Genomic DNA, 21,528 nt, shown 5'->3' with positions numbered 1-21,528 from the left:
AGAACTAAAGATTACCTCTAAATTCGTCGATAATTCTTAGAGAACCAACCAAAAACCATGCGGTATCAAGCGACAGTCAAGAAAACCGGTACCGGCAATATCGGAAATGACGTAAAATGCGCTAGCTACTATCTGCATAAATCAAAAGTATATATTCTAAGAATATATGGAGAATATACGAAACATAATATACTGTAAAAGATATTAAAAGCATATTCTGAGAATATACGAGAATATACGAAAAATAATATACTGTAAAAGATATTATTAGTATATTGTGAGAATATGCAAGAAATAATATACTATAAGAGATATTGTAGAGATGTTCTCAGTATATTATGTTTAGTACGTACATTTACAGTATGTGTATAGAATATTCGAATGATATCATGTGCTGTTAGGGATCCGAGAGCGAGACATCAGTGGGTCTCGAACCCTCGTCTCGTGAGAGTTACGTACTGTAATCCGGTAAGTATATTCAGTTTAGCGGCTTCATTAAGCTCTTTCGAGACGATTTACACGAAACGAAAGAATCTGGAAGAAAAAAGCGTCGCTCTGCCCCGCAAAGCGGGATATTAATCGTTAAAGTTGATCACTTTTCAGGTTAGGAAATCTGTCAAATACATTACTAAATACAGGGTGTTTCACACAAGGGTAAAAACCTTTCGCCCACAGGTAGATAACGTCAGATCGAATTAAAATGTCCTAAACCATTTTGCGATCTGCGCAATAGTTAACGAGTTATTAAGTATTAAAAATCGCGGTATTAGTCCGGCCTACCGGCGAGTCAGTGCGCGCGAGCCAGAGCGGGGCGGGGTAGGCAGGAATAATAGGATGAGCCGCTCGCGCGAGTCGCGGCGCGACGCGATAGCGGGTATCGGATTACAGCAGCAAGCGAGACAACGCGTGGAAAATAATTGTTACATATTTCTTTTTGTGATGTACACGCAAGTTTTATTTATTAATATTAATAATGTTAATTAATATGGTTATTAATTAATATTATTAATATTATTAATATTAATAAATAAAACTTGTGTGTACATCACAAAAAGAAATACGTAACAACACTTTCTCGGCAACTCGCGCGCGTGAATGAGATGATAAGAAATTATTGTATGATTACTAATTATTTACCATATTGATTAATATTATTCACCATAGTATTATTTAATATTTTCGTGCTATCTTTTCCACACCACCTGGCGGTAGATAGCATGGCGCGTTTTTTTAAGTGGTTTCCCCAATAGGCCTAATCCACTCTAATTACTTAATGTAATAATTGTTCGAAGTGCCGTCCTCCCTCTTGTACACAGATTTCGGCTCTTCGACTAATATTGCGCGTCGCACGGTACGCCATGTCTGGCGTGATGGTATCGAAGGCCGCAACAATAGCTTCACGGACTTCTTGTTCTGCACCATCACGCCGGTGCTCTATCGCATTTTTAATATACCCCCATACGAAATAATCTAATACATTGAAATCAGGCGACCGTGCCGGCCAGATGATTGGGTCACCTCGACCCATCCACCTGTCCGGAAAACGCGCGTCTAAAATATCCCGCACTTGCCTGCTGTAATGTGCAGGAGCTCCAACGTGTTGATAAATCAACTCCGCCCGTACGTCGAGAGGGACATCTTCAAGAAGAGCTGGAAGTTGATTTGCGAGGAACTCTGCGTATAATTGCCCGGTTAGCCTGGGCGGAAGGAAGTACGGACCGATCTGAGAATTATCAAGAAACGTTAGTAGATAAGTGCGGAAGAAATTAGCTGAAATACAAGGTGCACTCACCACTTGATCTCCAATCATGCCGGGCCAAACATTTATGGCCCAACGGCGCTGAAATGCGCCTTGTCGAACAGCGTGCGGATTTTCTTCTTCCCAACGTACGAAGTTGTGAGAGTTAAACACCCCGTTCGGTGTGAAGGTGGCCTCGTCCGTCCACAGGATGCGGTCGGGGAAAGAAATATTCCGCCGACACTGCGCGAGGAACCCTACATGCATTTTATTGAGAATTAACACGAATGCACAACAAATACTGTAAATGTTAAATAAGAGTAATGAAAATACCTTCACAGAAGAAGATGCGCGGTTGTGCATCTCCGGGAAGAAGTTGCTGCACACGTTGATAGTGGTAAGGTCTTAGACCACTACGCCGTAATATACGATGCACCAAACTGTTGGAAATTCCAAGTGCACCAGCAACGCGACGCACGCTGTTTCTGGGATTTCGTTCGAATTCCCGTAAAATCCGTTCTTCTGTACGAACGTCGTGACGCATTACTGCACCGGGTCGTACGCGATTTGGAACGACGGATCCGGTTTCCCGTAATCGCTGGATACAGCGCGTAAGTGTTACATACGACGGATGTACACGGTCAAGAAATCTTTCCGCGTAAAGACGTACCGCGGCATTTCCGTTTTCACCCGCCATCCCATACGTTATCACCATATCGGTGTATTCTCTCGCGGAGAACTGGGCCATCATGCAATAATCGTTAGACATTTTTCGATGTATCAATAGAAAAGTTTGTTGTAGTTAAAAAATTGAACCGCAGGTACGGAATGTCTTTCTTCCTGCACTGGCGGCTTTTGTCGACTGTTTGCGATCGTCAATTGTTTATGTCGCCGTTCTCGTCTTCGACGCTTACACTGCAGTGCACGATTTGATTCCGTACGAGACAAATCGAGCTATTGTTGCATGATGGCCAAGTTCTCCGCGAGAGAATACACCGATATGGTGATAACGTATGGGATGGCGGGTGAAAACGGAAATGCCGCGGTACGTCTTTACGCGGAAAGATTTCCTGACCGTGTACATCCGTCGTACGTAACACTTACGCGCTGTATCCAGCGATTACGGGAAACCGGATCCGTCGTTCCAAATCGCGTACGACCCGGTGCAGTAATGCGTCACGACGTTCGTACAGAAGAACGGATTTTACGGGAATTCGAACGAAATCCCAGAAACAGCGTGCGTCGCGTTGCTGGTGCACTTGGAATTTCCAACAGTTTGGTGCATCGTATATTACGGCGTAGTGGTCTAAGACCTTACCACTATCAACGTGTGCAGCAACTTCTTCCCGGAGATGCACAACCGCGCATCTTCTTCTGTGAAGGTATTTTCATTACTCTTATTTAACATTTACAGTATTTGTTGTGCATTCGTGTTAATTCTCAATAAAATGCATGTAGGGTTCCTCGCGCAGTGTCGGCGGAATATTTCTTTCCCCGACCGCATCCTGTGGACGGACGAGGCCACCTTCACACCGAACGGGGTGTTTAACTCTCACAACTTCGTACGTTGGGAAGAAGAAAATCCGCACGCTGTTCGACAAGGCGCATTTCAGCGCCGTTGGGCCATAAATGTTTGGCCCGGCATGATTGGAGATCAAGTGGTGAGTGCACCTTGTATTTCAGCTAAATTTCTTCCGCACTTATCTACTAACGTTTCTTGATAATTCTCAGATCGGTCCGTACTTCCTTCCGCCCAGGCTAACCGGGCAATTATACGCAGAGTTCCTCGCAAATCAACTTCCAGCTCTTCTTGAAGATGTCCCTCTCGACGTACGGGCGGAGTTGATTTATCAACACGTTGGAGCTCCTGCACATTACAGCAGGCAAGTGCGGGATATTTTAGACGCGCGTTTTCCGGACAGGTGGATGGGTCGAGGTGACCCAATCATCTGGCCGGCACGGTCGCCTGATTTCAATGTATTAGATTATTTCGTATGGGGGTATATTAAAAATGCGATAGAGCACCGGCGTGATGGTGCAGAACAAGAAGTCCGTGAAGCTATTGTTGCGGCCTTCGATACCATCACGCCAGACATGGCGTACCGTGCGACGCGCAATATTAGTCGAAGAGCCGAAATCTGTGTACAAGAGGGAGGACGGCACTTCGAACAATTATTACATTAAGTAATTAGAGTGGATTAGGCCTATTGGGGAAACCACTTAAAAAAACGCGCCATGCTATCTACCGCCAGGTGGTGTGGAAAAGATAGCACGAAAATACTGAGTAATAATATCAATTAATATTATTAACCATATTAATAATAGTAATAAATTAATATAATTAATAGTAATAGTAATAATAATAATATTAATAAATTAATAAAACTTGAAAACTGTATAAAAAAGAAATGTGTGACAACACATTCTCGGCGCGCGAACGAGACTGTCAACACGTGCGCGCGAATGAGACGCCGAGAAATTATTGTCCACGCGTCGTTCCGCCTGCCCTGTAACCCGATACTCGCAGCCATCGCGTCGCGCGCGTAACGATTCGCTCAGCTTCTTTCATTAATATCTCAAAATTTTGCGTGCAAAATGCAAAATGGTATAAGACTTTTTCGTTCAACTTAACGAGATCTACCTGCAGCTGAGCGATTGGACAACTTACGCGAGACACCCTGTATATGTACAATTATGCGAGTAATAAAAAAATATAGCTAATTTTATGTTTTTTTTTAACAAATGCATTCGAATTGCGCGCCAACAATCGTCCGCCAGGTTCCACTGTCAATGACGCGCGCAGATGCGCCACACCATTGCGCCACACCATTGCGCTATTGTTTATGTCTTGTTTCTCCTTCTGTTCTGTTACATCCGACGACCTTAAAATCTAACGTGTCTATCGTGTGTTTGGAATTATTCGCAAAGAAGAGTGAAAGAAAAGGAAATAAAGACCTTAGAAGGAAGAACGAACGAAAAGAATAAGTACAAGAAAAGAAGTTTTAATTCCAGTTTTGCTATATCAAAACGTAAGTTAAAGGCGTTATATATACCCTCCTTCCGTCTCATATCCAGTTTAGATAAATTAAAAAAAAGTTGTTCTAAATTAATATTACAAAAACGAAGAGTGAATACGCTGCCGAGTCTTATAGAATATAATACATTCTGAATCAGATAAATTTGAACAATGGCAGAGGAAGACAGACCTGTAAGTATTTCTTCCAAAAATGCAATTATTCATATATATTATTTATTGAACCAGCCCGAATAGTTTCATGCAAGACTTGCGAATACTTATAGATATATTATGATTCTTTCATTTGAAACTAGACATGTCAAAATCACAATGACGTATATACATAGACCGAGCATAGCAGCCTGAAAGGTAACTAGTTGGCAGAGAGAGTGCGACAAAGAACAATCTTTGAGTATTCTTCTCTTTGTTCTTCTAAGACAACTGTCAAGACAACGGTAGTCAATTCGTTTTAATGTACATGATATTAAATATTATCAATATATTATCAAGTATATTCGGTTATATTTTATAATACAATGCTTTTAGCGACTGTTACATCATAAAAGTAAAATTAATGAACTATTTAGTTAAACTTTCGTAGTTATATGTGTTAACAAGATATATAACCTATTCGACAAAATAGTTCATTAATTTTACTTTTATGTAACAGTCGCTAAAAGCATTGTATTATAAAATATAACCGAATATACTTGATAATATATTGATAATATTTAATATCATGTATATTAAAACGAGTTGACTACCGTTGTCTTGACAGCTGTCTTAGAAGAACAAAGAGAAGAATACTCAAAGATTGCTCTTTGTCACACAATTTCTCTGTCAACTGTCAACTTCACTGATTGTACAGGGAAATGCTCGGTCTATATGTATATACGTCATTGCAAGATCATGGAAAGTCCACCTTCATTGTGGGTGTGACGGTTCTGCTTAGATAATACAAAGCTTTATTCATGTGTTAATTTTCGTAGGAAAATGTAAAAAAATGAAAAAGTTGTTGAGAAATGTTTGAGACCTCTAGCGAGAGAATTATTCTGTAGTATAAATAATAATGATTGAATAAATTGGATAGAATAAAATTATAAAGAATATAAAATGATACTTTATCAACATGTATATTACCCCAATATATTATCCCATGAATCAGTTGTTATATATCTATCGAGAACAAACAAGACATCACATATGTATATAATCTAATGGCTTTATATTACAACTTGGCATTAATATTTTTTTGTCCATCTTGAAGATCATGAAACAAGCCTTCAAAAGATCGTTAAATCGAAAAGTGCACAAATTTCTTGTAAAGCGCCTTAAAGTGGATAGAGTGAATGATGTTGTGAAACAGCAGTATTCACTGATTCTGACAGTGACAGTACTGATGATATGGAGGAAAATACTAACTCTAGTAATCTATCATCTAATGGCGATAATTATAATTGCGCTTATTTTCACGAAAGTCAAAATGAAGAAAATAATATTGAACGTATTGATTGTGGATTGGATCTGTCAGGAAGTGCAGTAGATAGTGTGGATACTACTTTATCTGAAATTGCAAGTGTTCAGAGTGATGATAATAGTGACAGTATTGTTTCTTCACAAGCAGAGGTTCAGGAAGATGTTGATTCCATCAGTTCTGCTGAAAGTAACGAAGAAAGTGACTCATCAGACGAAGAGCAAATGCATTTTACTAATGAGAACGAAAGGGCTGAGTATGTTAGAACTGCCATTGAAGAGTGGGCTCGTGAACCAGGCAAACTTTCAAAGAAAAAGCTAGATAATCTACTCTCTAAACTTCATCCCGTATTTCCAAACTTACCCCTTAGTTACAAGACCCTTTTACAAACTCCTGGGATTAATTTGATACCAGTTGATAGTGGAAAATTATGGTACAAAGGAATTGCATTCAATTTAGATTCTATGGATTTGCAGGAATATTTAGCACACTTTCAAGAAATTGTCATTGACATCAATATAGATGGGCTCCCTCTCCACAAAAGTTCCCCGGTCAGATTTTGGCCTATATTAGGTAGGCTTGTAAAAACCAAAAATGAGCCTTTTATTATTGCACTTTTTAAAGGAAGAGTTGATCCTAATGTTAAGGACTTTCTTGAGCCTTTTGTGAGAGAGGTTGGTCATTTAGTTCGAAATGGTTATATAAACAATGATAATATTTATAAATTTTCCATTAGACATTATATTTTGGATGCCCCAGCTCGTGCAAAAGTGAAGTGTTGTGTTGAGCATGGAGGGTACTATGCTTGTGAGAAGTGTGAAGTTGTAGGAGAATGGATTGATAATCGCATGACATATGTAGAGCTTGATGCGACTCTGAGAACTGATGAGTCGTTTCGTGACCAAAAACAACCATATCACCATAAGAGCTGCTCTCCATTGCTTGACATCCAAGCTCTTCTAGTGTCTCAGTTCCGCTTGGATGGACTACATCTAATTGATTTAGGTGTTTTCAAGAGATTCCTCTTAGCTCTTCGGAAATGGAATGGACCTTGAAAGTTGCACCGTAACACTGTTGCAGCTATTTCCTATGAGCTAGAAATGCTGAAGGATTCATGTCCATCGGACTTCAATAGAAAACCAAAATCTTTTGAGGACTTAACTTACCTGAAGGCTACGGAATATAGACGACTCTTGCTGTATGATGGTGTTTTAGTTTTTCGTGACAACTTTGATGAAAATATTTATAAACTCTTTTTACTTCTTCATTCAGCTATTTATATCTTAAGAAGTCCTGTGTTTGTGAAAAATCTTTGTGGCTATGCAGATCAGCTGTTAAGGACCTTTATTAATCATTCTGCAGCTGTATTTGTAAACAAATTTGTTGTGTATAACGTTCATAGCATGTGCCATCTGTCTAAAGAATGTGAAGAACATGGCGCACTTGATACTTTTAGCGCTTATCCTTTTGAGAACAAATTATTTTCCATTAAAACATCCCTGCAATCTGGATATAAACCGCTTAAACAAGCTGCATATCGTGATTTGGAGAAAAGACATGTTGACACTATCTTTGAAGATCTTGAGAATAAAGTGCATTTGGCTGGAAGGAGATTTGTAGCTAATGAGATGATAGATGGTCTGCAGTTTAGAAGGATCATAGTGAATAATACAACTTTTAAGTGCAACATGAAAGATTCCTGTTTCAAAACTGTTAATGATGATATTGCTGTCCTCCACAACATTGTACAGTTGAGATGTGGTGAAATTGTTTTTGTTGGATACTCTTTTACACAGATGGGAGATGTTTATCAGTACCCTCTGCCCTCATCGGAACTGGGCATTATACGAGTATCAGATTTGAGTGAAAAAAGGCGTATTTTTCCTCTTATCGAAGTTGTTGCTAAATGCTGGCTTCTGTCTGATGGAGATTCTTTTTTTTGTTTCCCGTTGCTTTATACTATGCCTCTTTTAAATTAATTCTTTTTATTCAAGTATGTTCTAATGTTATTGTATTAATATTATATATAATATAATTTTTCTTTTTTCCTTTGTATTTGCATATGTGCTTATGCAACGATAATTGAACATAGCAAAGTTGTGCTTTAGATGCTGTAATGTATACAGGGTGTAATTTAAACAGCGCCAATTGAGTTAGTATTATTCCTGATAAAAAATCGAGTAAAACATTCCTAAACCATTAAGTAAAGTCGCGCCAACCAGCACTGATCTTTAACTGGGTGCACGTCATTTTTTTAGTTCAACAAATTTTTCCTTTAAATTGTTAATAAGAAGTTATTGCTTTTATAATAATTGTCGCACTATTTTTTAAGTTCCTAATATTGATTTTTTAAGTTTCTAATTCATCTTTTTTTTGATCTTTTGTCTGGAAATAACAACAATTAATGTTTCTACAAAGTTTTAAGTTTTTTTCTTTTTTGGCTTCCATTTTGTTATATATTTTTTGCAGTTTGTAGTGTTGAAATTTTTAACACACAAAGGAAAGAGACTAACTTCTGAGGATGATGTGTTTTATGCTGTGGGTCTTACTCGATGATTCACAAATGAATTAAATGAAAATATGGAAGTACAGATCAAATGGCCTCCCACATCCATAGATGCTGGAAGCTTAGTGAGGAAGGAGAGACCACCTGATCCAAATTAGGGAGAGGAAACTGTTTTGATTAAGAGATTTTATGGTAAGTAGCTCTTTTATGAAGAAAGCAGGAATGTCAACATTTTCTTGTGGCATGCATGGTTTGAATGGTTTATGTTCCAATGACATTACAAATAATTTGAGATATCCTCGTATTTCATATTAGTGATATGTTGAAAACTTTAAATTTGTCCATGTATAAAAATATGTCTTAAATGCAATTTTAAAAATTTTTTGAGTTAGTATAAGTATGTTTTTCTTTTTTAGTTATACTTTACCGTCAGCAATTGTCCTTCTTGTTACTTCCTCATAATTTTACTGTTTGCCTTGTAATGTTTCCCTATGTTTTCATGCTAATTCAAAAATGTTCTAGGTTTCTAAGCCTTAAATAACTTCTATAGATTTTCCTAGACTTGTAATAAAAAGAATTTCTTTGGCCTGGTTTTTATTTATTATGTATATAGGCGAAGCCAGAGAGAGAGAGAGCTTGTTATTTATAGATTATTTCTTATTACCATATTTGCTTAGTTTATTTGTTTCATATTTTGCAGATTTATATGACAAAGCTGTTATTTCATGCAAGGGACATGTGGAGGATTCCAATTATGAGACAGACCATCGTGAATTAGGTAGAGGGTACAGAATAAAAAGAAAAGTACAACGCTTAGACTCTGAGTCTGAAAAGGAATCAGACTCTGGATCGGAAAATTCTAGAATTAAAAAGAAAGCAAGAATCCATAAGGCAACCAACAAGAGTCTTCCAAAATCAAAGAAGACAATACCAGCACCTCCTCCTGTTCCTCTGGTTACACACAGAACATTTGTCGCGTCTCCGCATGAGTTAGTGCGACAGAGACAGCATACTTCCCAGCTAGAGGAACAATCAACTAAAAAGATAACTGTTAGCAAATCCTCTCGAAACAGTAATAAAAATCAAGTGGTCAAACGTATCTTTAACAACATGAGGGAAAAAATGCAAAAAGAAAAAGATAGAAAAACCGTGCTTTGTGATAAACTTCGTCAATTGCTGCCGAGTAAGAAACTTCAAAAACCTTGCAAAGATAAAGCATCCCCGCATGAAGATGAAGAGACACTAGAACATGAAAATGTGGACGATGATGGTTTATTGGATAAGAATCAAAATATTAGAACAGGACAAAATACTGAGGAAGTACTTATTGAATATGATACTGAATCAAAAACTTAGAAGGAGATTATTGGTGAACACTGTCCATCCTCTGAAGTTCTTTTGGGCAGCGTACTTGAAAAGGAAAAAACAAACTGTTTTGTTTCTAACTCACCAAGTGAGTTGAAAAGAAATAATCCTTTGCCAAGTCTGCCCTCTTCTACTGTAGACAAAAGCTCATATTTCAATACAAACTCTGATGTTAATGATCACTGTCACAGTCTGTCTCAATTTTCTGAGAAGTCAGAAAAGTCTAGAAGCAATCGTTCCTTTCAGAGTAGTAGTAGTAATAAAGAAGCAGGTAAATAAATGAAGAAAAAATGAGTTATTGTTATGAGTACAAATTGAATTTTATTAATATATCTGTTTTGGTTTGTAGAAATCTCTCTTGTAGATCTTGTCAGTACATATCATAATGAAATAAAAAAAGAATTAAAAGAACTGAACAGTAAAATAGATTTCTGTTTAATGAATCAAGAGAAACTAAATCGGCACGTACTTCCGGGTGAGAAAGTTATGAAAAGACCCACAGGATTCCCATCACTTCCGGTTCGATCTGAAAAAGAGCTACATATTTTGGAAACATTTTTGACTAATGATGCAAATTTGTCAGCAGTAGTAAGTGTTTCATCATGTGTTCTTGGCAAAAGTTTTAAGTAACTTACACATTAATTTTACATTTCCTTTTGCAGAGTATGTATCTTGGAAGATTTGTGGAGAAAAATAGTCTGGACAGTTCAGTCAGGAAAATATTACGTAATGTACTTTGTAATGATGTGGCAAACAAATATAGCTTTCAAGGTGCCAAGGGAAAACGAAAATTTGAAATATTGAAGACATGGGAGCTTATTCTAGGTGAGCAAAAGTACTTAAAGTATTGCCAAGTATTTCTTTTGACTTGAAAACATTAAATTTTTGTTATATATCTTTTCCATTTAGAAAAATTTTCCATTTAGAAAACTTTTTTTTTACGATTAGAAGAAGGTTGAAGGTTGAAGAAGAAACCAAAATGATTAATTCTATAATGATTACTTCTATAATTACTTCTATAAGTGTCTCTAGTTTTTAGTTCTTCTAGGTTTTAGTATCGGTACAGCTTATAATGAACTTGACTTAATTAAGACATTAAATAATTTCAGACAGGTAAATCATATTAGAAATGAATTTAATAGATTTTTGTTGCATTTTATGTATATCCTCAACATAGCTAATGCTTAAAGTTTTGGTTTACTAATACAATTTACAATTTTTTAATTGTAATTACCTCTTTTTCTCTCTTTCTTTTTGAGAAATGTCTTAAAATTTTGTGATACTGAATTACTTTCTATTCATTTGTTAGAAGAATTTTCATAATTAGTTCATAAATTTCCATGGTAAAATTTGTTTTATTTAGAGTGCGCGCAGTGTCAGCAGAGAAAGTTAACCATATAAACATCTGATGTTAAGTGCTAAAAAGATAATTTTTATAGACTTGTTGAACATAACTGGCGTCTTTTTTCACCATCAAATACCAGAAACTGGAATTTGACTGTTATATACTCTTATTATTATGTTATATGAAAGAAGTTATGAATTGAGTTAGATTATATGAAAGGAGAGTAATTATTTAGATACAATAAAAGATGAACAAGACGAAGGACGATTTTAAATAAAAAATCGGGGTTGGGTTGGGTTAGATTATTTTTAACAGTAGTGGAGCCCCCCCGTAGAGGGGGCGGAACACACGGTATCCACGCATGTACTTTGCAAGACGAAGGACGACCTTAAATAAAAAATTGGGGTTGGGTTGGGTTAGGTAATTTTTAACTTAATCTTCTCATAATCTAAATAAAAGCATCCTACTTTGCATAGAAATATTCAATTTTTTATAGAAACCCGTCATACCTCGTTTAGGGCGCCTCGTATACTCTTTCTGGTATTTGATGGTGAAAAATGATCTTTCCATATTAGTCGCACAAAATCCTTTTAAGGGCTTTCATTTTGACCAAAAAGGAAGGTTTGTACCAAGTTTCATCGAAATCGGAGGTAAGTCGTTTTCGGAACATTATCCCTTATTTCATGTCTGCAATAAAGCCATGTGTGCAATGTGTATGTGCGCAATAAAGTTATGTGTGCAATGTGTATGTGCGCAATATGCCATGTGCGCAATATGCATGGGCGCAATGAAGTCATGTGTACAAAATAATAATGCAACTTTCTTATTTCTTCTGTGCAATAAAGTCATGTGTGCAATATGTATGTGTATAATAAAGTCATGTGTGTAATATGTATGTGTGCAATAATGTCATGTACGCAAACGTACATTCGTATTTTTAATTATTACATGTGTGCAATAGTGCTTGTAGGTAATCGCTCTGTAGGCAATCGAGAATGTCGGCAATCGGAGCTGTCGGCAAAATGTTGTAGGCAAACGAAGCTGTAGGCAATTGGGAATGTAGGCAAACGGAGCCCTCTCCAATATCTTTGTTATCACGTACACTTTTATTGAAAATTTTAATTTATTTATGTATTTATTATCTTTTGCGTAGGAACATTATCACTGGAAAATTTCTTTTTTTTTTAAACTCAATGTTCCTTCAATGCGATTAATTCCTATAAGGCTGATGGATCTCTTAACTGTTTGTGATTTAGATGTCACATTTCTAGTTAAATAGTGATATTATTTTGTTAAATAGTGGTATTATTTTCAGTTTAAAGCTAATTTTTTGGTTAATTTTATGTTAATTTTAATGAACATATAGGCTTTTATAGAATATTTTAAGCTGTTATAACTACTGTGATAGTAATGGTTATGCGAGATAAATCTGATTAATTTTATGAACTTTGTTGCTGCTGAGATCTCAACTTTCCACTGAACGTATTACATTTTCAGTTAGTGCCAGGTTTTATTTTTCTGCACTTAGACTTCTTGCATTATAAGTATATTCTGTTTTATATTGTAGATCTATCTTTTTATGTCATTAAAGATTCAATAGTTTATAAGATATGTAAACGGAAAAGTTTAAATTAAAATTAAATTTCTTATTTGAATTGACAAATATTGGTTTATTTACTGATTTTATATGGTATTTTAATATACTGCATGTTATGTTGGGGAGTAAGAGCAGGTAGGAGCATGAACTCAAGCAGGATTTAATATGATTAATTTATTATGATTCTAATAGTAGCACAGTAATTCTATGGATAGCAGATATAGGATGTTAAATGTGCATTATATCGGCATTCTATTTTAATCGATCACTAACTGGCAATATATTATATTCAGCTTGGTAGTTGGTAGGTAGAAACTCTCTTGTGTGAACTATTCTAACTCAAGTAACTGCGCGCTAACAGATTCGTTAATCTTAAAACACAGTCGTTTTCTTTTTGTTAGAAAGCTAACTTATTTGATTAGAATACATAATAAATTATTACATTCATTGCGAAAAATGTCCTTGGCTGGAGTAACATTTTTGGCATCTGTTTGGAATCTGTTGACGCGCAGTTATTACTAGAGTTAGGATAATAGTTCACACAAGAAAGTTTATCTGACTACCAAGATGATTATATATTGCCATATAGTTACTGATTATATATTGCCATATAGTTACTGATCTATTAAAATAGAATGCCGCTGATTTCATGATTTACGGCGAAGAAATAATTCTATACTTACTAAGTGCATTATATATGACACGAGAAATGATATTTGACTGCAGCGTTTTTTCGTTTTAGCTCTATTCCCAGTGAGAAATGACTCGACGATCGACGTCGAAACGATGTCGAATCGACGTTGATTTGACGGTTTCGACATCGATTCGGCATCGTTTCGACGTCAATCGACGAATTATTTCTCACTTATTCATAAATAGAATGGAGTCAATTTACAAAGAGATCGGAATGGAATTCCCTCCATTTGTAGACCTCATTTATCGCATTAAAAAGCGCTCTATTAATAGACGAAATATATCGATTTTTCAAGAATTTCGATATCGACGAATACTCGAAACTGTGACCACCCGAATATCGAAATTGATGTGAGCATCGATTATATCTTGACATCGAGATTTCAACATCGAATCAGCATCGATTCGACTTCTTATTTCTCACTGGGAAATCGACGCTTTTTTCTGCTTAATTCTTTCGTTTCGCGCAAAACGTCTCGAAAGAGCTTAATGAGACCGATAAACTGAATACTTACCGAATTACAATATGTAACTCAACTTTCTTTTCAGATCGGGAATATCTCTTATGTCCATAATAATTGTATACACTAATTTGTGAAAAAGCGCGATTAGACAGTTTTATACGTCTTTGAAGCTGGCACGACGTTCTACGAATATCGACAAAATATTAAAAATTCTAATAGCACTTTTCATAGTTCTACAGTTCCTGATAAAAATTAAAAAGAGTTCCGTATTCCTTCTATTGAAAAAATGTCGTGCTAACTTCGCGAATCTAGCACGACACTCTCCCCTCTAAAGTACTAAAACGCGTTGAAAATTAATATTTTTGACTATAGTTTCCGATAGTTCTAATCGTGATTCACATATATATACAATTTCAGATCGATATTCCACTAATTAACAATTTTTGAATAATTTGGTATATCTGCATTCAGCACGACACTTAGTGCAAATACGTCGTGCTGATGATTTTCAGCAGTTCTAACGATAGTTCTCGACAGTTCTGCAAGAGTTCTATGCAATAGAATTAGTTTCAAGAAGAGTTAACTATCGTTAGAACTGCTGAAAATCATCAGCATGACGCATTTTCACTAACAAGTAAACCTACGGAAGTGTCACTCTCCGATTTTTCTGAAATTTGGATATGTTATAATACATAAAAAACTAAGGGACACGTATTTTTTTTAGCGGCGGAAAAACATATTTAGGGGGTGAAACGACCCCCCAAAATGGAGGGTATAATGGAAAAATTGCGATATCTTTGAGACCAGTGAAGCGATTTTAATGATTTTTGGTATGAAAGTATCTTTCGATAGAAGACGAAAATCGGCCTAGGTATGTTGGAAGGGGAGTGAAAATTAGGGGGTGAACTACCCCTAAAGTGACCAATTTCTTGCTGCAAAAAATCAGTTTTGATCTGATCGAAGTAAAATCTATTAAAACTTCAAGAGGAAAGCTAATTAAGGAACACGTATTTTTTTGTTTTGTTTTATATAAATATTTAGGGGGTAAACAATCCCTAAATTGCCGCGTTCGTTTGGCATTGCGCATGAAACACCTTGTGAAACTATATTTTTTAACTGTTCGATCTTTTTAATATATTGGTTTTTTAAGTCGCTGAATTCGAATCTGAAATCAGATTTTCAAAATTCAATATGGCGGACGAAAACTCGAAAAATTACTTGAATAGACAGTAACTCGACATGCGACTTTCAAATTACAATAAAATCAACTTTTGACATTTATTGTTAGTTATGTGAAGTGAATTAAACATGTTAAAAATATTAATCGTTTATAACAAAATTGTTTAAACAATGTAGCTAAAAAATGAAATGAAAAATGATTAGAGTGAGTCCCCTTATAGAAAATAGTGAGAGGCAAGGGGACTCACTCTAATCATTTTTCATTTCATTTTTTAGCTACATTGTTTAAACAATTTTGTTATAAACGATTAATATTTTTAACATGTTTAATTCACTTCACATAACTAACAATAAATGTCAAAAGTTGATTTTATTGTAATTTGAAAGTCGCATGTCGAGTTACTGTCTATTCAAGTAATTTTTCGAGTTTTCGTCCGCCATATTGAATTTTGAAAATCTGATTTCAGATTCGAATTCAGCGACTTAAAAAACCAATATATTAAAAAGATCGAACAGTTAAAAAATATAGTTTCACAAGGTGTTTCATGCGCAATGCCAAACGAACGCGGCAATTTAGGGATTGTTTACCCCCTAAATATTTATATAAAACAAAACAAAAAAATACGTGTTCCTTAATTAGCTTTCCTCTTGAAGTTTTAATAGATTTTACTTCGATCAGATCAAAACTGATTTTTTGCAGCAAGAAATTGGTCACTTTAGGGGTAGTTCACCCCCTAATTTTCACTCCCCTTCCAACATACCTAGGCCGATTTTCGTCTTCTATCGAAAGATACTTTCATACCAAAAATCATTAAAATCGCTTCACTGGTCTCAAAGATATCGCAATTTTTCCATTATACCCTCCATTTTGGGGGGTCGTTTCACCCCCTAAATATGTTTTTCCGCCGCTAAAAAAAATACGTGTTCCTTAGTTTTTTATGTATTATAACATATCCAAATTTCAGAAAAATCGGAGGGTGACACTTCCGTAGGTTTACTTGTAAGTGTCGTGCTGAACGCAGATATAACAAATTATTCAAAAATTGTTAATTGGTGGAATATCGATCTGAAATTGTATATATGTGTGAATCTCGATTAGAACTATCAGGAACTATAATCAAAAATAATTTTCCACACGTTTTAGTACTTTAGAGGGGAGAGTGTCGTGCTAGATTCACGAAGTTAGCACGACATTTCTTCAATTTTGATTTTTCAATAGAAGGAATGCGGAACTCTTTTTAATTTTTATCAAGAACTGTAGAACTATGAAAAGTGCTATTAGAACTTTTAATATTTTTTCGATATTGGTAGAACGTCGTGCCAGCTTCACAGACGACATTTTTATTGTGTCATTGTATTATATATAACTACAAAAATGCATGATATCTCGATAAAATTACCTTTTTAAAAAAAAAAGTAAAAAAGGGTGCCAAGTATGCGCGTGGTATGTGCTCGAAAAAACCAATGTGGTAGTTTCTTTAATTAAAAAAATATTAAACCAAGTAATATGTACCTTTATAGTCTCATTCAATGATCCTATTCCAATCCAAGCGATAGTAGTTCTAATTGTCTTTAAATATTATTATTTTATAGTATTTTGTAAAAAAATTTATGAAATCCTCAAATTGCGCCAATTGCAAAGAGGATGTATTACCTCGAAAATTAATTATTGTACAACAATTTAAAAAAAACCAAGTGGTAGTATCTTACCAATTACAAAGAGAATATATGTATATATTGTCTTGAAAATTTGTTATACACCTACTTTCAAAAAATATCAAACTTTGATTGATTAAATAATATTTAATGCAAAATACTTGGCGCTGCTAGACCGAGTATTACAAGAAATCTCTCTTTCTCTGTTTCAGCGTTTAGTATGTAGCAATTTAGTATTTAGTATTAAGTTTAGCCTTTAGTATTAAACGCGTGAAATTTGTTAAACTTCTTTTTATATGAATTTGATATGTAAACAAACGGCTTGAGCTTTAGTAGGCGTGTAAGGAGCGCAGACGAGATGCTAGGCGCTGGCGAGGTCTAGCAGCGCCAAGTATTTTGCATTAAATATTATTTAATCAATCAAAGTTTGATATTTTTTGAAAGTAGGTGTATAACAAATTTTCAAGACAATATGTACATATACTCTCTTTGTAATTGGTAAGATACTACCACTTGGTTTTTTTTAAATTGTTGTACAATAATTAATTTTCGAGGTAATACATTCTCTTTGCAATTGGCGCAATTTGAGGATTTCATAAATTTTTTTACAAATTATTACACTCATCATATAGCATAATAATGTTTCTTTTACATTGTGTATTTTTTTCTTTTAGGTAAAACAGACAACTCGTATAGAATTATGGATGCATCAACTACAAACACAGGGATGTGATACTTAACAAATAATAAGCAACAGTAACATATTTATACTTTCTCACTTTACCTTGCAGTTACTACATAACACAAGTATATGTATATTGCATTTATCTACCTGACTTCGAAATTATACTGAACAATAATGTAACTGGTATTTTGCGTTTGCTGGATCATTTGTATTTTTCACATTACAAAGTTTATTCATTCTTGTAATATATACATCTGTAATATATATATAAATTAATATTAATTAATTAATTTTATAATAGGCAACCATTAAAAAACAAAACAAAATTATCCAAAACAATATTTGTATCGGAATCTAGATATGTCATCTGGATTACTCAGTTAATGACCTAATAATTTGATGTTTTTCTATAACCAAAATTAATTAAAAATATTGCGTTTTATTTTTAATACCGCGATTAAAATGGACGATATTTTTGCAGAATTCCACGGAATCTGAGACACATAACAACTTACCGAAGCGTCATGTAGTTGCATCCGCATCCGCAGCCGCAGCCGCATCCAGCGGTCTTCTTGGAGAAAAAATCCATGGGAAGTTGTATCTGTGACCGATTTGGACGCTCATTCTTGTGGAGTCGAGGCATTTGAATTTGGTCACGTGCACCTGTCGGGCGTGATAGTACACGAGTTCTTCTGCGAACTGAGGAAGCTCTAGCACTACGTTCTAATCATATTGCGAAATCTCAAGTCAGAGCTCACCCTAGGACCATTAGTCGCCGAGGACACAATCGCTACCAGCCACACCACTCTTTTTGGTCATTTCTTCCATCATAGTCCGCGATTTCTTCAAGCTATTATCAGAGCGCCCCACCATCTGCTATTTTTACTCGAAATACTCCGTGACGCCATACCGTTTCCTAGCATCACCGGTGCTATTCACCGATTCGTTCACATCTTCTTCAAACTAGTGCACTTCGTGCGTGATTTACTTTGCATGAACAAATTCTTATACGACTGAATTCTTTCAGGACTTTTTTTACTCGAATGTACGTTCTGACATCCTACTGGCGCCAGCCGCGAAAATTGTCTAGACGTTTATCGCGACTGGCGCCGGACCTAGTAGTATAGTGTTAGAACGTACTCGATAGCACGAAAAATAGTTTTCTCTAAATCCTAAACTTTCTCTCTGTTGGAAAATACAAAGGTGATATAGACTCACTCGCTGTTGGAAGTTTATTACCTACGTTCCCAAAAATTAACAACAAATCCCCTCCTTATTAAGTCTCATCTCCCGCAAATTTTGAAACCAATCCCTTTTCGCGCAAAGTCTCCACCCTCGCCTCTAGCAAACCCTACTCTTATTTTTTTCTACGGGCTACACGCGAAAAATTAGCTTCCTTCTTCCAAGATATTTCCAAAACGAGCATTCAATCTTTGGTTTCTGGACGATCGTGATCGGTAGTAAGAAGCTCTATATAAAGCGCTGTGAGAAAGTGTTTGAAAAATGGCACGAGCTCGAATAGACTACGATGATTTCGAAGAAGACGACAGCGACATGGATATTGATGACATGGATATTGATATGATCATTGCTGATATGGAAAACGATGCCGCCCGCAATCGTCTTGTAATGGATAGTGAGGAAGAGGAGGAAGTATTATTGGACGATAGCAATTATCATAGTGATGCGGAGGGACATGTTGAAACGTACGACAGGATTGTTCCGAACCCGGAATTGTTATCCATGGTCCCAAACACAGTTATGTACTGTATACAATTCTTCTACATGGCACGTGACAGCGTAGTGTTATGCAGTCCGTGCCTAATACGTGTCATTGGCACCGATCTGACATATGTCCGTACCATTTTAAGACACCAAACTAATGCACAGAGTGAACTTTTTGGGCGAACCTGTCACAATTGCAGGTTACCAGTGTATATTATAGTAGCTTGCAATATGTGCCCAATGTGCACGTGGATCGCCTTCATTCCCTCCATTGAGGGAGAGATGGAGGACCTATGAAGAAGAATTTATGTAAGTATGATATCATTTATGTATAATATGATAATAACAGTATGATAATCATAATATTCATTTATGTTACAGAAGGATTGCCACCGCAGGTCTCCTTCACCGTAGGTCTCTTCCACCACCACCACCGATGAAGCGGAGAGGAAGATTAAAATATAAAAATATAAAAAAACATGTAAAATACACACACACACATTTATAGAAAAAAGAAAAACATTTATATACTAATAATTACAATTTTATTCGCTTCCTCCATCGCCTCTTCCGTTCCTTTGCATGATATCATGAACTTAATCTTGCGCTGTGTTGTACTCTTGATCGCGATTTCATATGTACAAAGTTTTATAAACACTATTCTTTTTACTTTTTATCTTTTTCATACTTTTTTCTAAATTCATTTTAAAACTTTTCTCTCATTTTTTTCACATAATCTTCACCCACCGCGCCTCTAGCCAATCGCTTTGCGTGATGTCTCCCCTCCTCACTAAGTCCCATCTCTCGCAAAGTTTGAAACCTATCTCTTTGCTACACCCCCACCTACGTCTCTGGCCAATCGCTTTATGCGATGTCTCCCCTCCATCATTCCAAAACCCAAAGTACCAGCAAACTCCTCCTCATTCCTAGACATATCCAATATATGTAATGCGAGAAGCATTTCAAGATTTCGTATTTTCACTGTGAGAAAAAAGTGCTGTGGTAACAAGTTCTTCGAGAAGAAATGGGGAATACTCACGCGCAGCTAGAAAAAGATATAATTGATGTTCTCGGAGATCCACGAGAAAGGTGGAACAAGTTCGCGGGTATATCACCAGTACAGTTCTTACGAGATCGAGAACTAGGAATACGTGGAATCAGTGAACGATGCACGAGACAAGATGTTGAGGAGAATCTGTGGCGGGAGGATGTCTGCGGGTGGCCTCGTTGCTTAAAATGGAAATTATACAGACAAACACGTGAAGAGTGTAGGAGAGAGGAAAGTGAAGGTGTACAACCATACAATGAAACCAATCTTTATTACGTGGAGAAAACTGTTGAAAAGATCTATAGTAGCAACTTTCCTATGCATCTTAAGATTTCTGCGGGTTTCGGGAGACATGTGGATGTAACAATTATGGACAAAGATTTAGGTAGATGTTATGAACGTACTTGGCCTTGTCAACCATCAATGTCATCATCGATGTGTCCTACCTGGAGTACTGGAATAGCGATACACCTTGCTTCGACTGGCGTGACTTTGTGGGTACACACCATGCCTTTAATAGCATTACGCGATTTTGTGACGTTTGCCGTCAAAGCACGTGCAAGTACTCGGATCTTAGATAAAAAGGTATGTAATATTAAGTAAATTCCCAGCAAACATGCAAGGATCATTTACGTAACAATTACATAATATTCTATATGTATATGTTGCAGATGAGCGAAACAAAACTATGACGTATCAATTCTGTTAATAACGTAATGAATCTATAATTGCTACGTAGAATTGTTATGTAATTTTGACGTTACTTTGTTATATGTATAACATTTATGTAATTTGGCGAATGTAAATGTGTATACTCCAAAAACTGCATAAATGCTATATAACTCTAAGGACATAAGTGTAACGTTATGTTAAACATGTAGCATTAACATTATTTTGTTTACGCCAATGTACATTCTGTAAAAACTTTGTAACCGTTACATAACTATAATAACGAAATTACGATATCACATTAAAGACAAAAAAATATGTAACTTTGTTGACGTTTTTGGGCGTTCCGAAAAAATGGCATATGATTC

The 21,528-nt window shown here is 35.8% G+C and overlaps 2 protein-coding genes across 2 annotated transcripts; both read left to right on the top strand.

The window, feature by feature from the left end:
- The first annotated feature begins 2,705 nt into the window (after positions 1-2,705).
- LOC113561907 lies at positions 2,706-3,158 on the top strand. The gene has a single exon (XM_026969498.1). The coding sequence runs from the start codon at positions 2,706-2,708 to the stop codon at positions 3,141-3,143; it is 438 nt and encodes a 145-aa protein (XP_026825299.1). The 3' UTR covers positions 3,144-3,158.
- A 17-nt stretch (positions 3,159-3,175) lies between these two features.
- LOC113562313 lies at positions 3,176-3,958 on the top strand. The gene is made up of 2 exons (XM_026971362.1): positions 3,176-3,399; positions 3,470-3,958. The coding sequence occupies exons 1-2, from the start codon at positions 3,187-3,189 to the stop codon at positions 3,920-3,922; spliced, it is 666 nt and encodes a 221-aa protein (XP_026827163.1). The 5' UTR covers positions 3,176-3,186; the 3' UTR covers positions 3,923-3,958.
- Positions 3,959-21,528: the final 17,570 nt, after the last annotated feature.

Source organism: Ooceraea biroi, chromosome 1 (assembly GCF_003672135.1).
Source record: "Ooceraea biroi isolate clonal line C1 chromosome 1, Obir_v5.4, whole genome shotgun sequence".
Lineage (NCBI taxonomy): Eukaryota > Metazoa > Arthropoda > Insecta > Hymenoptera > Formicidae > Ooceraea > Ooceraea biroi.
Note: the sequence above shows the minus strand (reverse complement) of the source record. Positions and strands in the feature narration are given on the sequence as shown.